General features: G+C 38.8%; 1 protein-coding gene across 1 annotated transcript in view; it reads right to left on the reverse strand.

Moving 5' to 3' along the window:
- Positions 1 to 21,577, reverse strand: part of LOC128688733 (uncharacterized) — a 69,519-nt gene that overhangs the window by 37,500 nt on the left and 10,442 nt on the right. The window contains exons 2-3 of the mRNA XM_070084743.1: positions 19,224 to 19,403; positions 9,312 to 9,546 (exon numbers count right to left, since the gene is read on the reverse strand). Of these exons, the coding sequence (XP_069940844.1) occupies positions 9,312 to 9,546; positions 19,224 to 19,403 (415 nt within the window). The remainder of the gene's footprint in view (positions 1 to 9,311; positions 9,547 to 19,223; positions 19,404 to 21,577) is intronic.

The following is a 21,577-nucleotide window of genomic DNA, read 5'->3' on the forward strand; positions in this document are numbered from 1 at the left end:
GCCACCGAAATGCCATGATGTCATTGGCAGCAAATGCCTGCACCTCACCTCTACGAGTGCCAGCGTCAAACCTGGGCATATGTTTCCGATTTGCACGCACTGTGCCACACACATCTGTCATGTTCACTCACAAAAAATCACTGAGTGAGGGGCTTGTGTACCAGTTATCTGTATATAATATATGCCCCTTATCAAGGTATGGTTCTATCATTGTTCTAACCACATAACAAGAGATGCCCAATAACTTCCTGGTATTTTGCAATGTATAACTTCCAGTGTACACAATAATATCCAATACCAGACCACTGTAACAATCACAAAGCACAAACAACTTTATACCAAAGCGTTTCCTCTTGCTTGGTATATACTGCTTGAAAGAGAGTCTTCCTTTGAACAGAATCAAAGACTCGTCAATTACAAACTTCCTGCGTACTGAATTTCTCTTTCAGATACACAAACACATTCCTAATCTTATATAACCTGTCGTTTCTGTCAGGCCTGGTTTTGTCTGAGAAGTGAAGCATACGTAACATTAGCACAAATCGATGCACTGGCATTATATCACTGAAACCTGGGGTTGCAATCAGGCGGTTTGTTGACCAGTATGATTTCACTTTGTGCTTATACACATGTGGCATAAGCATTATTGTGGCAAAGAAAAGATACATCTCAGCCACAGTTGCCTCCTTCCACTGGTGTAGACGTGATTTTGGTGAAAGTAATGTGTTTGCCATGGTGTACTCGTAGTACGTGCTGCTTTCCATGACAATACTTTCCATCAGGGGTTCGTCAAAGAATAACTCGAAACATTCCAGTTCAGTGGCATTGTTCCCAAGTGTACAAGATGGCCGTATTCCACTTTGGCTGTCATCAAACTGGTGGGGATTTGGAACAAAATTGACAGCTTCCTGCCAATCCCAGGTGCGGTCTGCTGGTGGGTACTGGACAATGACAGGTGGTTGTGGTTGTGGAGGTTGTGGTTGTGGAGGTTGTGGTTGTGGAGGCTGGTGTGGTGGGTGGGTGGGGGAGGGTGGCCTTTGTTGTAGATCAGCTGAGGCAGCAGCGTGGGTGGCAGCATGGCCCACTGCTGGTGCCTCACTGCCGGCACCACTACCACCACGCACATTTTCCATCCCAATTGCAACAGTATCATTGTCATTTTCACTGTCTGTTCCTGTTGTACAGCCATGGGATGTACTCTGAGATGTACTCCTTCCCCTTGGAATAGCATATGGCACACTACCAGAGCGCATATATCGTCGTATATACTGATGCTTCACTGGGGAATATTGCACTTCACTATCACTACTGGAACTAGTTTGAAGAGCTTGTAGTTCATATTCACTATCACTATCATCACAAATGCTCTCATCTGAGTCAGGGATTTGGGAAAATAGGAGTTTCCTCTTGGATTCTGGTACAACTGAACGTGAACAAGACAGCCCAGCACCAGAGGTGGAAGGCTGAGGGTCGTCTGGGTTTTCTTCACTATTACCGATGTTATGGTCATTAGTTTCGGTCAAAACCTCACCAAAACCTTGAAACTCATCTTCACTGGCACTTCCATCTGTATTAGAACTGTCACTGGGGAACAAAAGTGTCCCAGTTCACCAAGGAGTGAGGAGCTTCTTACCGCGAGGCATGGTGGACATTGTTTACTAAGATGGCGTTCCCACAATGCACCACTGGGTCCCAGATTTTTTTTCTACCGCGCACACCGACCACACAGACCCATTCTCTCACATCTAGGCCTACCAGCCTTTTCCCGCGAGATTTGATGGCGCTAGAATTTATGTGTACTAGTACATCAAAAAACCCTGCGTGTAAGCCGTACTAGTACGTCCGAAACCCTCAAAGGGTTAACTAGGTCTTTTTTAATTATTGGGATGCCATAAACCATGATTAATCATTCCTGGTTATATTTTATTATCTGAGAAGTAAAGTATATCTTTGCTTTTTTGTGTGATGATTAATTTAACCCTTTGACTGTTTTGGTCTTAAGAGCCACCGTGTTTGATGTATATATACTCAAAAATTCTAGTGGCTTCAAATCAAACAGGAGAAAGCTGGTAGGCAGACATGTGAGAGAATGGGTCTGTGTGGTCAGTGTGCACCATATAAAAAAAATACTGCAGCACGCAGTGCATAATGAGAAAAAAAAACTCCGAAGGTTGTTTTGGATTAAAACGCCGACTTTGTTGTGTATTTTCTTATAGTATTTATGGTTGTATTCTCGTTTTCTTGGTCTCGTTTGATAGAATGGAAAACATATTATAGAAATAGAGGTGATTTTGATTGGTTTTACTAAGAAGAGAACCTTGAAATTGAGCTCAAAGTAGGGGAAAGTTTGATTTTTGCCAATGTTCAAAAGTAAACAAATGATGTCATTGTTCAATAAATGTCCAACTAGCCATTCTAATATGCAATCACGATGGGTTGACATTATTTATACATTTATTACAATATTGCAGTAGTCTGCATAACAGTAAATCTTCTATTTTTGTTTGAATAAAAATTCAAAATAGAAAGCAAGAGTAATGTCAGAGGAGCCTGGAGAAGTGACTGATGAACAAAAAAAAATGTTATTTTAGAGCCAAGAATGTCTGCATTGTTCATTCTGGACCCTATTTTGAGATTAGCATATTTTCTAATTTGCGCGAAATTGGCCAAATTGCAAATTTCTGACCACGTTATTGGGTAGTTGGAATCGGTAAATGGGCAGTTTCTTGTACTCAGTAGATAGAACAAATGGAGTTCTAAAGAAATAGCTATGAGTTTGGTCGACTGGAACAATGGAATTAGCCGAAAATAGGGCTCAAAGTGAGCGAAATCGCCGATTCACAAATATTGCTGAGGTCGCTAAGTTCGCAAGAGCATAATTCCGTAAGTTTTCCATCAAATTTCATTCTTTTGGTGTCATTACCATTGGGAAAAGATTCTCTATCATTTCATAAGAATTTTTTTTTTTTTCGAAAATTTTTCGACACCAGGAGACACCTCAGGATTTGGGGTTTCGACAGTCAAGGGGTTAAAATGGATAAAATGAAAGAGAAGTGTATTATAGGTGAGACCTGGAAACATGATTACTGAACTGAGGAAATGTTTTAGTGCCTGGAATGTCTACATTATTTATTTTGGACTCTGTCTTTAAAATGAATTTTTTTTAATTTTGCATAACGTTAGCCAAAATACCAACAACTGTGCACTTTACAAAATAGTTTTGATAGTTGAATGGGTGGTTTCTTGTGCTCAAGCAATAGATTAGAAACCATACAGTAGGGCCCTGCTTTACGGCATTTCGCTAATAGTATGGACATTTCAAATTATGAGCAAAACTCGCTATACGGCTCCCCCAACTGACTTTCTAATACGGTCACAGTGCCCCACCATTAACCCTTTCAGGGTCCGCCCTGTAGATCTACGGCTTCACGTTGAGTGTCCAAACAGTAGATCTACGCCAAAATTCTAGCGCCGTCAAATTTAGCGCGAAAGCGCTCATAGGCCTACATGTGAGAGAACGGGTCTGCGTGGTGGGTGTGCGCCATAAACAAAAAATCTAGGCGCCCGCATAGCATTGTGGGAACGCCGGCTCAGTTACCCTTGTTCACCATGCCTCGTCGCAAGGCAGCTCTCACTCCACAGAAAACTGGGACTCTCCTCTTCCTATCTGATAGTTCTGACACTGATGGAAGTGGAAACAAAGACGAATTCTTTGGCTTTGATCAGCTAGTGACCGAAAGGAATGACCAGGATATCGATAATAGTGCAGGAAACCCTGACGATCTTCAACCTTAAATAACAAAAAGGCACAATACCGTGACTGGAACGATACACAAATAACCCGCACATAAAAGAGAGAAGCTTACGACCACGTTTCGGTCCGACTTGGACCATTGACAAAGTCAAGTTGTCAATGGTCCAAGTCGGACCGAAACGTCGTCGTAAGCTTCTCTCTTTTATGTGCGGGTTATTTGTGTATGGATCTTCAACCTTCTACCTCTGGTGTGGGCACTCCTCAGTCACGGTCAGTTGTACTTCAACGCACAAGAGAAAACTATTATTTTCGCGTGGCCAGGCCTCTGACTTCAGTAATGATGATGATAGTGACGTGGACTGTGATTTTATTGCTCTTGACGATCATTCAAGTAGTGATAGTGAGGAATCATATTCACCAGTGAAGCGTCGGTATGTACGCCGCCGCATGCGCTCGGGTAGTGTACCCTATGCTGTGCCCAGGGGACGGAGTACATCCCGTGGCCCTACACCAGGTTTAGATAGTGATAGTGAGGATGATGTGGCTACACTTCGCATGGATAGACCACAGGCATCAGCAAAGGGTGGTAGTGGTGATGGTAGTGGCACCGCCATGCGTGACTCACCAGCCCAGGCTGGGACCCATGCTGCTGACTCCTCAGTTCAAGGACAAATCGGAGCGTCAGCCACCAGCCCACCACAACTACCCACACAACCAGCCTATGATGTCCAGTATCCACCAGCAAACCGTATCTGGGATTGGCAGCAAAATCCCAATTTTTTTCCAAAGCCCCACCACTCTCAAAGTGGAATTCTACCTACTTGTCCCCTTGGAACCACGGCCAATGAACTGGAATTCTTTGAATTATTCTTTGACCAGCCATTGATGGAAACTATTGTCAGGGAAAGTAATAAGTATTTTGAGTACACCATGGCAAATATGATCATATCACCACAGTCAAGACTACATCGGTGGAAAGAGACGACTGTTGCAGAAATGCATTTGCTTTTTGCAACAATAATGCTTATGCCTCATGTCTATAAGCATAATATAAAACCATACTGGTCCACAGATCGGCTAATTTCTACCCCGGTCTTCAGTGAAATCATCCCAGTGAACAGGTTTATCTTACTCTTACGTATGTTGCACTCCTCTGACAAAACCAGGCCTGACACAAGTGACAGGTTATATAAGATTAGAAATGTTTTTATGTATCTCAAACAAAAGCTCAGCATATACTTTTATCCATTCAAGAATCTTGCAATTGACGAGTCTTTGATTTTGTTCAAAGGTAGGCTGTCATTCAAGCAGTATATACCGAGCAAGAGGAAACACTTTGGTATAAAACTGTTTGTACTCTGTGACTGTGACAGTGGCCTGGTATTGGATATTGTTGTATACACAGGAAGCATTTTAAGATACTACGATGTTATTGGGTATCTCAGGTGACGTAGTGAGAAGCATGATGGCACCTTATCTTGGTAAGGGGCATACATTATATACCGATAACTGGTACACAAGCCCATTACTCAGTGATTTCTTGCGAGTGAACAAGACAGATGTGTGTGGCTCAGTGCGTTCTAATCGTAAACATATGCCCAGGCTCAACGCAGGTGCTCGTGGTGATGACGTGCAGGTGTTTACTGCCAATGACATCATGGCATTACGGTGGCATGACAAACGAGATGTCACATTGTTGACAACCATTCACCGTAATGAAATGGAAGACAGTGGCAAAGTTGATCGAGTGACTAATGAACGTATTCGAAAACCAGTGACAGTGATTGATTATACACAAAACATGCGCTTGGTTGACAAATGTGACATGCAGATTGGTTTTGTTGATTGTGTTCGTAAAAGTTACAAGTGGTACATGAAACTTTTCTTCCATCTCATGGACATTTCAATGCTCAATGCATATAATATGTACCAAATGAAGACTGGCAACAGACCACCGTATGGTGAATTTTGTTTATCTGTTGTCAGACAACTCATAATGAAGTACCAGGTAACAACACCTGCTATACAACATGGTCCTCGAATTACTCAGGATATACCCATGCGTTTGAGGAGGGAAGGTGATCACTTCATAATACAGCTTCCTTCAACTCAGAAGAAATTTGCTCAGAAGAGATGCATCGTCTGTGCACGAACAAAACGACGGCAACAAAGACGCAAAGACACTTGGTTTATGTGTGAGGAATGTAAGGTACCTCTGTGCATGGTGCCTTGTTTCAAGGAGTTCCACAAGCTCCAGCAGTTCTAAAACCATGTCCAGTGATTGTAAATATGTAAATATATGATAGAACATTAGTATTATACAAGATTTGTGCATGTTTATTGTAATAAACAACAGTGGTAAACAATAATATGATAATAACTTTAGTGCGGTTATTGTGTTCAATACAGTGAGTTTATCTATATACACAGTGGACCCCCGGTTAACGAACTTTTTTCATTCCAGTAGTATGTTCAGGTGCCAGTACTGACCGAATTTTTTCCCATAAGGAATATTGTGAAGTAGATTAGTCCATTTCAGACCCCCAAACATACACGTACAAATGCACTCACATAAATACACTTACATAATAGGTCGCATTTGGAGGTGATCGTTAAGCGGGGGTCCACTGTATTGGTCTCTCAGCCCCAAATGTTAGTAGGAAAAGAAAAAAATTGGAAAAGAAAAGAAAAAACTACAAAAACTGCTAAATAAAGTAATGCGCGTATGTGGAAATCGTTGATGTTGCTGCCACCAGGTCATTTTGGACAAACTTCTCGGCACTGTATCTCGGTAAGTACTGATCAGAAATTTTTTTTTTGTCTTATTACCTTCACAAAAATATGCTCTTTAATTCTGTAAGAAAAAATATTTTTTTCTTTTTTCAAAATTTCTTGGACACTGGAGCACCACTTCAGACTTTGGCCTTGGACCCTATACACATTTTCATTAATCTATTATGACATTTTTTTCAAAATTATATTATAAAAATGATATGTAACATATAAACATGATAAATACACCCCACAGTATAATAAATTAACATAAATATGAGATGTAGTAGGCAGACGACTTGCACGAGTGGCAGCAAGAATAAAGTTTTTTCTAGTCCAACATCAGAGAAAATGTGTTACTGGGGGTAACTGTAGAAAATTATTCCTTTCATATGCCATCACTCAGAGCATCATTTTTTCTAAAAATGGTGTTACATGAGAGTGGAAGTGTTGCTCTTTATTTATTCTACTGTATCAACATAGAGACAACTTGTATACAATGTAACTTGTACATAAACCAGACGCATCCACCTAGTTTGTATATGTAACTCTGCGCCTGTCCTCTCTCATGTACTCATTCTCTCTTTCGTTTATTCATTTTATCTTGTTGACTTACCTCTGACCCTACATTAACTGTTTCAAGGTCGAGAGGCCCTCTCCTAAACTTGTTCTCAGGGTCAAAAATTTTTCAAAAAAAAAAAAAAAATGTTTTTTTCTTATGAAATGATGGAGAATCTTTTCCCAATCATAATGACACCAAAAGCATAAAATTTGATGAAAAACTTATGAAATTATGCTCTCGTGAAGTTAGCAGTCTCGACGATGTTTATGTATTGGCGATTTTGCCCACTTTGAGCCCTATTTTTGGCCAATTCCAGTGTACTAGTCGACAAAAAGCATAACTATTTTGCTAGAACTCCATTTTTTCTATCAAATGAGTACAAGAAATTACTCATTTACCGAATTCTTTCATATGTAGGCCTACCAACTTTCTCTCGCTAGATTTGAAGGCGCTAGAATTTATGCGTACTAGTACGTCAATAACCCTGGTGCGTAAGACATACACTAGTACGTTGGAAACCCTGAAAGGATTAAGACTACAAATATGTTAGGGTAAGTAATGAGTGAACTGTATGTGCATTTTATCACTCTGGGACGCTTTAAATATCATAAAATATTATGTGTGGGTGGGGTGGCCTGGTATGATAGCCTGGCTGGCTACCATACATACCACTTGATTTCTTACAGTACTACTCATCTCGCCCTACGTTAAGACTACAAATATTTTAAGGTAATTAATGAGCATACTATATGTGTATTTTACTTTTTAATGTTTTTTTAATGCCTAGTTCTACTACTAACTTAATATATGTTTGTGTAAACTTGTTATCTAATATTTACATGCATTTATAAGTAGAAAAAAAGGGCATTCCACTTTACGGCAATTTCCGCTTTACAGTGGTAGCCTGGAACCTAACCTGCCATATAAGTGGGGCCCTACTGTACTAGCAAAATAGCTAAGAACTTGGTCAAACTGAGTAATAGAATTGGCTTAATAAAATAGGACTCATGCACACAGACTGCTAGCTTTGTGCCTGCAAAATTCTGTAAGTTTTCATAAAATTTTGTGTTTTTGGTGTCATTACCTTTAGAAATGGATTCTCTTCCATTTCAGAAGAATTTTTTTTTCTCTTTTTACAGAATGTGGACACTGTCAGCACTTTTAATTTTGGGGATCAGTACAGTGAAAAGGTTAAGAATGAAAGATAATTCACATTCCTTTCTATAAATAATACACAGATTCCCAGAAACAGAAAATAATTTTGGCGTGACTTTGTAAATTTTATATTGCTTCTCAGGCTTTATAATCTTTTATCCCTCATGATAATGGAAGGTACTGATGATGATGCTGACTGTTACAGTCTGAATTTTACCACCTCTACAGATTCATGAACTATTCATCACAATTATTTCTTAAGATTCTGAAATTATAAATGGCTTCCTCATTCCATGGAGATATTAGCTCTAACATACATTACGTATAGGCTTTCTCTAATATCTATTCCAGTAACCTCTCAATTTGAACACAATTTATAAGTGAAGACAATGCTCTTCTTTAGAGTGATTTTGGTGTGCAAATTTGAGACCAGTCACCAAGAATTTTCCAGGTGTAAATTATGTATATTTTTTAAAATATTTTTATGCTACTTGTTTTTAATCACAAGTGGTACTTTTTTGTATAGTTGTATTCTTTGTGTGTATGATGGGCTCACATTTATTTAGTGTAAACTGGTGAAGAAATCTAGTATTTTTAAAATTTGCAAATGGTAATGAAGAATTATTTATTTCTCACTTTTTTTAATCAAATGCTTCAATGTTTAGTATCAAAATACTGTAACTACAATTATAAATTTTATGAAACTCACTAGAGACAAAGTAACTGTATGGTTAATGGAATTTTTTTTATCTGGAATATCTGCCTTCTTCAGATGGACTAAACAAGCAATCACTGAATTATCAGAATTACAAATGTCACAACTTTTAACCCATCAGCTGTTTCACTGCTTAATTAATCCCCTTTCAAGCATTATTGATGGCAACATGGAAATCCAAAACTGTGGCATGGTGATTACTCACTGCACAGTACCTGTGAATAAAAATAAAAAAAAATGTTTTTGTAAAAAATTAAAAGACTTAAAACTTTTAATATAGTACTGTGTATGTAAATTATTTTTAAATAGTAATTGTTTAAAAGTTAACAAGAAAAAAGAAAGCTACAACTTACTAGGGTAGCAATAGCAACTGCATCTCCATATTCCACAACAAGTCCAAGTGCTGCATGGACATCCAGCACTGCACTGAAATAGTTCTCCCTTTTTGTAAGGTAATAACGCTGAGAAGCTGAACGCAGAAGTTCCATAGAGCCATAATAATGGTCAGGAGACAGCATCATGTGGACATGTGGATGGATCTGTGAGGCTCCTGCATGTAACAAAGTGTCCCAGGCAATGTTGGGATAGCTGTGAAAGATGTTTTCATAATCTGGGTTTTTCTTAAAAATATAACACTTAAATTATGTTCTTATTCTATTCTACTAAGACAAGTTATTCATTTTAAACTTCTTATCAAATTAAGTATTGTACTATTCTCATGAATATTCCCTTGGTGAAAGCATTCAAATTCAAATTTATTTCTTTGCAAGTAGTACATTGAGATTATGTACATATTTGCAATAATGGGTTGCAGTGCAAAGAGAGCCTCTATTATGCCTAGGCATAATGGGCCGACTTAATTTAATGGCTTACTGACTACTTAACACTAAAAAAATTTATCATAGTTGCACAATAGTTCTATTAATTATAAATGAATCTAATTTATATAAACCAAAGGATACATTCATATTTTCAAAAATGCTTTTTATGAAACATGATTCAATTATATTCCTGTCGACAATGGACAACAGGTTCAAAAGTAAATATTGAAATTATATTATGGGAATATAACATTGTGATTTGCTAAAAGTAGTTTACAGTTTGAGAACGCTACAATTTGGTGTAGGGCAATATTGTTATTGGTAGTAGGTTGATAGATAGCAACCACCCAGGGAGGTATTACCGTCCTGCCAAGTGAATGTAAAACAAAAGCCTGTATTTGTTTTACATGATGGTAGGATTGCTGGTGTCTTTTGTCTGTCTCATAAATATGCAAGATTACAGGTATGTCTTGCTACTTCTACTTACACTTAAGTCACACTACACATACATGTACACGTTTATTTATACACACTCGTCTGAGTTTTCTTTGATTTTATCTTAATAGTTCTTGGTCTTATTACTTTTCCTTTTATATCCATGGGGAAGTGGAATAAGAATCTTTCCTCCGTAAGCCATGCGTGTTGTAAAAGTCAACTAAAATGCCGGGAACAATGGGCTAGTAACCCTTTTTCCTGTAAAGATTACTAAAAAGAATAAGAAGAAGAAAATTGTCAAAGTGGGAAGTCTGAATGTGCATGGATGTTGTGCAAATGATAAGAAAGAGATGATTGTGGATGTTATGAACGAGAAAAAGCTGGATGTCCTGCCTTTAAGTGAAACAAAGCTAAAGGGGGCGGGAGAGTTTCAGTGGAGAGGAATAAATGGGATTAAGTCAGGGGTTTCAAACAGAGTTAGAGCTAAAGAAGGAGTAGCAATAATGTTGAAGGATAAGATATGGCAGGAAAAGAGGGACTATAAATGTATTAATTCAAGGATTATGTGGAGTAAAATAAAGGTTGGATGTGAAAAGTGGGTTATAGTAAGTGTATATGCATCTGGAGAAGAGAGAAGTGTAGAGGAGAGAGAGAGATTTTGGGAAATGTTGAGTGAATGCATGGGGAGTTTCGAAGCAAGTGTGAGAGTACTTGTGGTTGGGGATTTCAATGCTAAAGTGGGTAAAAATGTTGTGGAGGGAGTGGTAGGTAAATTTGGGGTGCCAGGGGTAAATGTAAATGGGGAGCCTTTAATTGAGCTATGTGTAGAAAGAGATTTGGTAATAAGTAATACATATTTTATGAAAAAGAGGATAAATAAATATACAAGGTATGATGTAGAACGTAATGAAAGTAGTTTGTTAGATTATGTATTGGTGGATAAAAGGTTGATGGGTAGGCTCCAGGATGTACATGTTTATAGAGGGGCAACTGATATATCAGATCATTATTTAGTTGTAGCTACAGTTAGAGTAAGAGGTAGATGGGACAAGAGGAAGGTGGCAACAACAAGTAGGAGGGAAGTGAAAGTGTATAAACTAAGGGAGGAGGAAGCTCGGGTGAGATATAAGCGACTATTGGCAGAAAGGTGGGCTAGTGCAAAGATGAGTAGTGGGGAGGTTGAAGAGGGTTGGATGAGTTTTAAAAATGCAGTATTAGAATGTGGGGCAGAAGTTTGTGGTTATAGGAGGGTGGGGGCAGGAGGAAAGAGGAGTGATTGGTGGAATGATGAAGTAAAGGGTGTGATAAAAGAGAAAAAGTTAGCTTATGAGAGGTTGTTACAAAGCAGAAGTGTTATAAGAAGAGCAGAGTATATGGAGAGTAAAAGAAAGGTGAAGTGAGTGGTGAGAGAGTGCAAAAGGAGAGCAGATGATAGAGTGGGAGAGGCACTGTCAAGAAATTTTAATGAAAATAAGAAAAAATTTTGTAGCGAGTTAAACAAGTTAAGAAAGCCTAGGGAACGTATGGATTTGTCAGTTAAAAACAGAGTAGGGGAGTTAGTAGATGAGGAGAGGGAGGTATTAGGTAGATGGCGAGAATATTATGAGGAACTTTTAAATGTTGAGGAAGAAAGGGAGGTGGTAATTTCATGCACTGGCCAGGGAAGTATACCATCTTTTAGGAGTGAAGAAGAGCAGAATGTAAGTGTGGGGGAGGTACGTGAGGCATTACGTAGAAAGAAAGGGGGTAAAGCAGCTGGAACTGATGGGATCATGACAGAAATGTTAAAAGCAGGGGGGGGATATAGTGTTGGAGTGGTTGGTACTTTTGTTTAATAAATGTATGAAAGAGGGGAAGGTACCTAGGGATTGGCGGAGAGCATGTATAGTCCCTTTATATAAAGGGAAGGGAGACAAAAGAGATTGTAAAAATTATAGAGGAATAAGTTTATTGAGTATACCAGGAAAAGTGTACGGTAGGGTTATTATTGAAAGAATTAGAGGTAAGACAGAATGTAGGATTGCGGATGAGCAAGGAGGTTTCAGAGTGGGTAGGGGATGTGTAGATCAAGTGTTTACATTGAAGCATATATGTGAACAGTATTTAGATAAAGGTAGGGAAGTTTTTATTGCATTTATGGATTTAGAAAAGGCATATGATAGAGTGGATAGGGGAGAAATGTGGCAGATGTTGCAAGTACAATATGGAATAGGTGGTAAGTTACTAAATGCTGTAAAGAGTTTTTATGAGGATAGTGAGGCTCAGGTTAGGGTGTGTAGAAGAGAGGGAGACTACTTCCCGGTAAAAGTAGGTCTTTAATATATTTATAGATGGGGTTGTAAAAGAAGTAAATGCTAGGGTGTTTGGGAGAGGGGTGGGATTAAATTATGGGGAATCAAATACAAAATGGGAATTGACACAGTTACTTCTTGCTGATGATACTGTACTTATGGGGGATTCTAAAGAAAAATTGCAAAGGTTAGTGGATGAGTTTGGGAGTGTGTGTAAAGGTAGAAAGTTGAAAGTGAACATAGAAAAGAGTAAGGTGATGAGGGTATCAAATGATTTAGATAAAGAAAAATTGGATATCAAATTGGGGAGGAAGAGTATGGAAGAAGTGAATGTTTTCAGATACTTGGGAGTTGACGTGTCGGCGGTTGGATTTATGAAGGATGAGGTTAATCATAGAATTGATGAAGGAAAAAAGGTGAGTGGTGCGTTGAGGTATATGTGGAGTCAAAAAACGTTATCTATGGAGGCAAAGAAGGGATTGTATGAAAGTATAGTAGTACCAACACTCTTATATGGGTGTGAAGCTTGGGTTGTGAATGCAGCAGCGAGGAGGCGGTTGGAGGCAGTGGAGATGTCCTGTCTAAGGGCAATGTGTGGTGTAAATATTATGCAGAAAATTCGGAGTGTGGAAATTAGACGAAGGTGTGGAGTTAATAAAAGTATTAGTCAGAGGGCTGAAGAGGGATTGTTGAGGTGGTTTGGTCATTTAGAAAGAATGGATCAAAGTAGAATGACATGGAGAGCATTTAAATCTGTAGGAGAAGGAAGGCGGGGTAGGGGTGATCCTCGGAAAGTTTGGAAGGAAGGGATAAGGGAGGTTTTGTGGGCGAGGGGCTTGGACTTCCAGCAGGCATGCATGAGCGTGTTCGATAGGAGTGAATGGAGACGAATCTTATTTGGGACCTTGTTATGACCAAGATCATAATGAGATTAATTTATATGTATTATCCACTTAATATTATACTCAGGGTTTCTTTAATATTAGCTAAATTAAAGATTCCACTAGTTTATATTATCTGATTTAGGAATATACCTGGGTATGATGTATATATATATATATATATATATATATATATATATATATATATATATATATATATATATCTTGAGTAATGTGTTAGGTAGGTACACCTGGCTAAGGTTTATAACAAGGTATGTCCATTGGTGGGTAGTTCGCACCGCTCTACCCTCTCCCCCTTTTGACGAGTTGATGTCATGAAGGGATTTACTGTCTATGGTCAGTTCACTCTCTCTGCCGACTCAGTGTGCATTGACTGAGCTACCCTCCTAGTATTCCGCCTTATTCTCACTTGGATAGAGAATTGTGTTATAGAAACTCCTGAACCAGCTTGTGGTTTATTGTGAAGTGAAGTCTGCGGACAATTATATACTGTTATCTTCAGGTTACGATGTGACGACCAGTGTCAAGCTTAGAACTTTGTGATATATTCCTTATGCCAGGGAGTTACTCAGTGAAAGTGTTAATTCTCAATATATGTACTTGCACACAAGTACAGTGGACCCCCGGTTAACGATATTTTTTCACTCCAGAAGTATGTTCAGGTGCCAGTACTGACCGAATTTGTTCCCATAAGGAATATTGTGAAATAGATTAGTCCATTTCAGACCCCCAAACATACATGTACAAACGCACTTACATAAATACACTTACATAATTGGTCGCATTCGGAGGTAATCGTTATGCGGGGGTCCACTGTAATGTTACTATTGAGGAAGCAGTAATATTCCTCTGATCATTATCAAGTGTAGTGACCATATTGACAGTCACCAGAGGGGGTCTATGATGTACATTCTATTTAAGAGTTTTCTTGTGTGAAGGAAAGTTTCTGACAAAGTGATATTTAATAGATATTTATGAATATCTAAAGTATTTAAACTTTTAAATAAAAAGAAACTAGAAAATATTGAGTAACTATTATTTGTGCCTTACATTTCTAAGTTTGGAACCATATCCTCTCATTCTATGAAGTGTGTTGTTACGGAGTGCACTAACCTGGCTAAAGATTAAGATTCGAACCGTAACAAGTGGGGGCCTGTTTCGGGAGCTTTGAACTTCTTGACCATGGATCGTGACATATCACAGTTGGTGAAGGACTTGACTCCAGATACGCTGAAGACTTTACCACTACAACAATGCTGGCAAGTTGCTAGATATTTAGGAGTGTCTTATAATAATCGTTATATAGCGAGTACCGTCCGTTCTATAATACAGAACATATTGTTTTCTCAGCCCTCTGACACTGTCCCGAGGTTGGACTCGCATGACAAGACACACTCAGAGGAATCTTTGTCCCTAGGAGTAGCTCATTTGGTGGCTTCATTTGAAGGCCTCACTTTGGGAGCAGAGGCTATGTCTCGGGACAACATACCACCTGATTCGTGTAATGAGAGCCCATTAGCTAGCCCTGGTCATGTGGGGGCGACCGAAGGTGGAGCTCGTCCCAAGCTTCGCCTAGAGGGACATACTCCTCCCACTCCTCCAGTACCTTTGACTCCTCTCACACTCGAACACTTTCAACGTCTGGAACATCTTATAAAGTTGCAAACAGAGCAACTGGAATCCCAGCGCCTGCTGTATAAAGAAGAGTTCGAGAGGGAAAACATCAGATTCGAGAGGCAAAAGAGGAAGAAAAGAGTAAGTCGTCTGCTACTCAAACCTTGACCTTTGACCTGCACAGGGCTGCCTCATTAGTGCCCAGGTTTTGTGAAACAGACTTGGACACTTACTTCGACACATTTGAGAATCAGGCACGAGGGATGAGATGGCCTCGTGAACATTGGGCTACCTTACTTCACACCACACTCCAGAGGAGGTCTATGATGTACATTCTATTTAAGAGTTTTCTTGTGTGAAGGAAAGTTTCTGACAAAGTGATATTTAATAGATATTTATGAATATCTAAAGTATTTAAACTTTTAAATAAAAAGAAACTAGAAAAGATTGAGTAACTATTATTTGTGCCTTACATATTGCTGCACACTAACAGCACCTTTCAAGGCAGGTGAAATTGCCGACCTAGAAAATGTACAGAGAACTTTCACGGCGCGCATAACGGAGATAAAACACCTCAATTATTGGGAGCGCTTGAGGTTCCTAAACCTGTATTCCCTGGAACGCAGGAGGGAGAGATACATGATTATATACACCTGGAAAATCCTAGAGGGACTAGTACCGAACTTGCACACGAAAATCACCCACTACGAAAGCAAAAGACTTGGCAGACGATGCACCATCCCCCCAATGAAAAGCAGGGGTGTCACTAGCACGTTAAGAGACCATACAATAAGTGTCAGGGGCCGAGACTGTTCAACTGCCTCCCAGCACACATAAGGGGGATTACCAACAGACCCCTGGCAGTCTTCAAGCTGGCACTGGACAAGCACCTAAAGTCAGTTCCGGATCAGCCGGGCTGTGGCTCGTATGTTGGTTTGCGTGCAGCCAGCAGCAACAGCCTGGTTGATCAGGCTCTGATCCACCAGGAGGCCTGGTCTCAGACCGGGCCGCGGGGGCGTTGACCCCCGGAACTCTCTCCAGGTAAACTCCAGGTTTCTAAGTTTGGAACCATATCCTCTCATTCTATGAAGCGTGTTGTTACGGAGTGCACTAACCTGGCTAAAGATTAAGATTCGAACAGTAACAGACCTGATGATCTGTTGGAGTGTGAGTAGGGTAATATTTAGTGAAGGGATTCAGGGAAACCGGTTATTTTTATATAGCCGGATTTGAGTCCTGGAAATGGGAAGTACAATGCCTCCACTCTAAAGGAGGGGTTCGGGATATTGGCAGTTTGGAGGGATATGTTGTGTATCTTTATACGTATATGCTTCTAAACTGTTGAGTTCTGAGCGCCTCTGCAAAAACAGTGATTATGTGTGAGTGAGGTGAAAGTGTTGAATGATGATGAAAGTATTTTCTTTGTGGGGGTTTTCTTTCTTTTTGGGTCACCCTGCCTTGGTGGGAGACGGCCGACTTGTTGAAAAAAATTTTTTTTATACTACTATGTAGTATTAGTCAATGTATAAATTTTGGCCTAGATATGAGAGAATACATCTACGTGCTATGTGTGCACCACATTAAACAAATCCTGCAGCACACAGTGTATAATGAGAGAAAAAACTGAGACCGTGATTTTCGATTAAAACAGCGACTTTGCAGTGTTTTTTCGTATGTTTTTTATAGTTGTATTTGTGATTTCTTGGTCTCATTTGATAGAATGGAAGATATATTACAGAAATAGAGATGATTTTGATTGGTTTTAGCACTGGAAATGGCTTGAAACTGAGCTCAAAGTAGCAGAAATGTTAAATTTTTGTCGATGTTCAAGAGTAAACAAATGACCCCACACGTCTAATACATGCCAGCTGGTGGGTCTAATATACATTCACGAATGTGGTGAAGATATTTATACAATTATTACAATATTGCATAACAGTAAATCTTCTATTTTTTGGTTTGAATAAAAATTCATTATGTGAATTAAAAATCAAAATGGAATTCATTTGTAAAGCCTCAAAACATAACTAATAAACAGAGGAATTGTTAGTTTAGTGCCAGGAATGTCTGCCTTGTTTATTCTGGACCTTATTTTGAAACTGGAATATTTTGAACTTTGTGTTAAATTGGCCAAATTACCAATTTCCAATCACTTTATTTTGTAGTTGAAACAGTTGACTGGGCGATTTATTGTGCTCAATCGATAGAATAGAAGTAATACTAGTGAAATAGCTAAGAATTTGGTCGACTGTAATAAGGTAATTGGCCTAAAATGGGAGTCAAATTTGGCAAAATCGCAGATTCGTAAATATCGCTGACACATCAAAATTCGCGAGAGCATACAACAAATACTATAGTTTTTAATTATGTATAGTAATACATATAAAATAACATTTTTACTTACCTTTATTGAAGATTGGTGATGGCATCTGGAAGATAGGAAGGAGGAGAGAGGGAGTTGGGGTTAGTGTTTGGAAGGAGAATCCCCCTCCATGAGGACTTCAGGTAAAGCCCTCTCTGGGGTTACTTCCCTTCTCTGTCTTTTAATGCCACTAGGACCAGCTTGAGAGTCACTGGACCCCTGTCTCACAAAATAACTGTCCACAGTCCTCTGTTTCTGGCGCCTCTTTAACATTTCCCTAAAATGGGACATGGTTCTGTCACTGAACTTGTTGCAAAGATGGCTTGTTTCAGCTTGCTCAGGGTGGTACTTCTGCACAAACATTTGGACATCATTCCACTTGGCACAAATCTCCTCAATCTTTGAAGAAGGCACCTCATCCACTCCCTATATTAACACCTTTCGCAACATCAGCTTCCTTGATTTGTTCTTTCTTTGACAGGATAGAACAGATGGTCGACTTGTTTTTCCCATACATCCTGGCAAGCTCAACAAGTCTCACACCACTCTCATACTTCTGTATTATTTCCTTCTTCACATCTATGGTGTTTCTCACTTTCTTTACCACAGGGGCACCACTAGCAAGTTTCTTTGGGCCCATGGTAGCTTATTTCACAGTCCCACAAGCATTAAACACGAAATAATCGTAAAATGCGTGAATGAGAGTGCAGGTTAGTGTTCACTCAAGCATAAACAAAGCTAGACTGCTCACGGCGCCTGCACGGGGACGAGGACAGAGCGGGCAGGCAGACAGGTCCCGTACCTGGTGGTCCAAAAATAGGGGCGTGTTCGATAATAGGGACACAGTTTGTCCGAAAAAATGGTCCTATTTTCGAAACGTTTGATATGTGATATGTTTGATTTTTGAGGTTCCACTGTACAGGCATTCCTGGCACTAAAGTAACATTTCCTCTGTTCGTTAGTTATGTTTTCAGGCTTTACAAATGAATTCCATTTTGATTTTTTATTCACATAATGAATTTTTATTCAAACCAAAAAATAGAAGATTTACTGTTATGAAATACAGTGGACCCCCGCTTAACGATCACCTCCAAATGCGACCAATTATGTAAGTGTATTTATGTAAGTGCGTTTGTACGTGTATGTTTGGGGGTCTGAAATGGACTAATCTACTTCACAATATTCCTTATGGGAAAAAATTCGGTCAGTACTGGCACCTGAACATACTACTGGAATGAAAAAAGTTCGTTAACCGGGGGTCCACTGTATTGTAATACGTAATTGAATAAATAATATCACCACATTTGTGAACGTATATTAGACCCACCAGCTGGCGTGTATTAGACGTGTGAGGTCATTTGTTTACTCTTGAACATTGGCAAAAATTGAACATTTTGGCTATTTTGAGTTCTGTTTCAAGCCATTTTCAGTACTAAAACCAATCAAAATCATCCCTATTTCTGTAATATATCTTCCATTCTATCAAATGAGACCAAGAAATCGCAATACAACTATAAAAAACATACGAAAAAATACTGCAAAGTCGCTGTTTTAATAAAAAATTATGGTCTCAGTTTTCTTTCTCTCATTATGTAATGTGTGCTGCAGGATTTGTTTTATGTGGTGCACATATACCAGATAGATGTATTCTCTCATATCTAGGCCCAAATTTACCGCTCACAGCTTATCAGAGTGAGCTGAACTCATGGCGTAGATCTACGGTTTGGATTCTCAACGTAAAGCACAGCACAGACCCTGAAAGGGTTAAGGGTTGAGATGTTAACAGTGTACAGAATATTATATTATAAAAAATTATATAGAATGCACTGCTTAAACTTACATATAGTGCACATCCTTTTGGCTCACATCATAAAACCATGTTGTCACTTCTTGGAAGACTTTGATTAGCACATTTTTTGTCAAGTTCGTTGGATGATGCACATGTCGTGTAATCACCATGCTGTGCCATGCCTCTACTTTGAATGTGTTTGTCATACGTACTGTATGATTTGACGTGTGCCTGTATCAAAAAGTATACACATTATTATTGTCAGTATAGTACAGTATAGTTAAAAAAGTTTAATGTCAGTAAATATAACTGTGTGTGTGTGTGTGTATGTGTGTGAGTGAGAGTAAATGTGAGAATGATTGTGAAAGTGAGAGTAAGTTTGAGTGCGAGTGTCAAAAGTGAGAGAGTGTGAGAATACATGGAGAAAGGACCAAAGAACACAGGTGTTCCATGGTTGAATAAGGCAACATTGATGTTATGATATCTGCATAATTATAATAGCTAAAAATGTGCCTTATAATAATGTACAATTTTATGTTAGTGAATACCCAAGCTATACCCTAAATGATGCTTCAGTCATCTACTACACCCACATCAAAACAACCAGAAGAGCAAGTACTATATGTATAACATTTTCATCCAATCCTAACCAGGCATTTATGACACTAATATATGAGTGCTACTCTTGTGTTCTAATTAATGGCCTCTCTTGAATAAATTATTCTGTAATTATATAATTTCCACACCTCCTACCCTACAACACTTGTAAAGAGTTCTACATATATATTTGGAAAAGGACAATATTTTATTAAAGTGGCAAGTACACTTTTATAATTATTTTTACCCTTTCATGTTTTGGAATTTCCGAAGTAATAAAGCTTCTGCTCCATAATATTCTTGAAATAATGGTGTTCATCATACAGATTGACCATCACTAATCCGGCATCACTGGGGCCTGTAGTGTGCCGGATTAGTTAGTTTCCCGGATTACAGAGTGGTTAGGTTAAAATACACTTAACCCTTTGAGGGTCGACAGGCCCTCTCCGAAACTCGTTCTCAGGATCAGCCAAATTTAAAAAAAAAAAAAAATAATTTTCTCTTATGAAAAGATAGAGAATCTTTTCCCGATCATAAGGACACCAAAAGTTTGAAATTTGATGGAAAACTTACGGAATTATGCTCTCGCAAAGTTAGCGGTCTCTGGGATATTTACGCATCGGTGATTTTGCCAACTTTGAGCCCCATTTTCGGCCAATTCCACTGCACTAGTCGACAAAAAACATGAATATTTCGCTAGAACTCCATTTTTTCTATCGAGTGGGTGCAAGAAACCACCCATTTATGAAATTCAACTATCCAGTACATTGGTCAGAATTTAGCAATTTTGCCAATTTCACACAAATTTCAAAAGATGCCAATTTCCGAATAGGGTCCAGAATAAACAAGAAAGACATTCCTGGCACTAAAATGACATTTCCTCTGGTCATTAGTCACGTCTCAAGGCCCCTCTTATATTCTTTTGCTTTCCACTTTGAATTTTTATTCTCACAAAAAATATAAGATTTACTGTTATGCAGACTACTGCATTAGTGTAAAAAATTGTATAAATATTATTGGCGCACTTGTGAAAGAATATTAGACTCACCAGTTGACGTGTATTGGACCATTGGCACGATTTGTTTACTTTTGAAATTTGGTAAAAATCGAACATTTCTGCTACTTTGAGCTCAATTTCAAGGTATCTTTCATTATAAAACCAGTCAAAATCATCTCAATTTCTGTAATATGTCTTCCATTCTATAAAATGAGACCAAGAAAACTAGAATACAACAATAAATACCATACAAAAATACAGTGCAAATTCGCTGATTTATTCCAGAAAAACGGTCAAAGTTTTTTTTTTCTCATTATGCACTGTGTGCTGCAGGATTTTTTTTAGACTGTGCACACTGACCACATAGACCCATTCTTTCATATGAAGGCCTACCCGCTTTCTCCCACTAGATTTGAGGGCGCTAGAATTTAGGCGTACTAGTACGTCAAAAACCCTGGGTCGTAAGCCGTACTAGTACGTCCGAAACCCTCAAAGGGTTAATTAACCTATCAATAGAGACTCTTTCTGCTACATCTTCCTCATTTTCATCACTGCTTTCTCCTCCACTGGCTTGCTGCTGTGGATTTACAACCATCTGCACAATTTCTGAGTTAGTATAATGATGAAATTTGAGTCAGTATAATGCTTTCAGTCAGTATAATGATCAAATTTTGAAATTATGCTAGCCAAAATTAGTGCTGGATTATTGATGGAACCGAATAACTGATTTCCGGATCAGTGATGACCAACCTGTATAACATTAATGACAATGATTTTTTTTTTTTTAACAAGTTGGCCATCTCCTACTGAG

Source organism: Cherax quadricarinatus, chromosome 13, assembly GCF_038502225.1.
Source record: "Cherax quadricarinatus isolate ZL_2023a chromosome 13, ASM3850222v1, whole genome shotgun sequence".
Classification (NCBI taxonomy): domain Eukaryota; kingdom Metazoa; phylum Arthropoda; class Malacostraca; order Decapoda; family Parastacidae; genus Cherax; species Cherax quadricarinatus.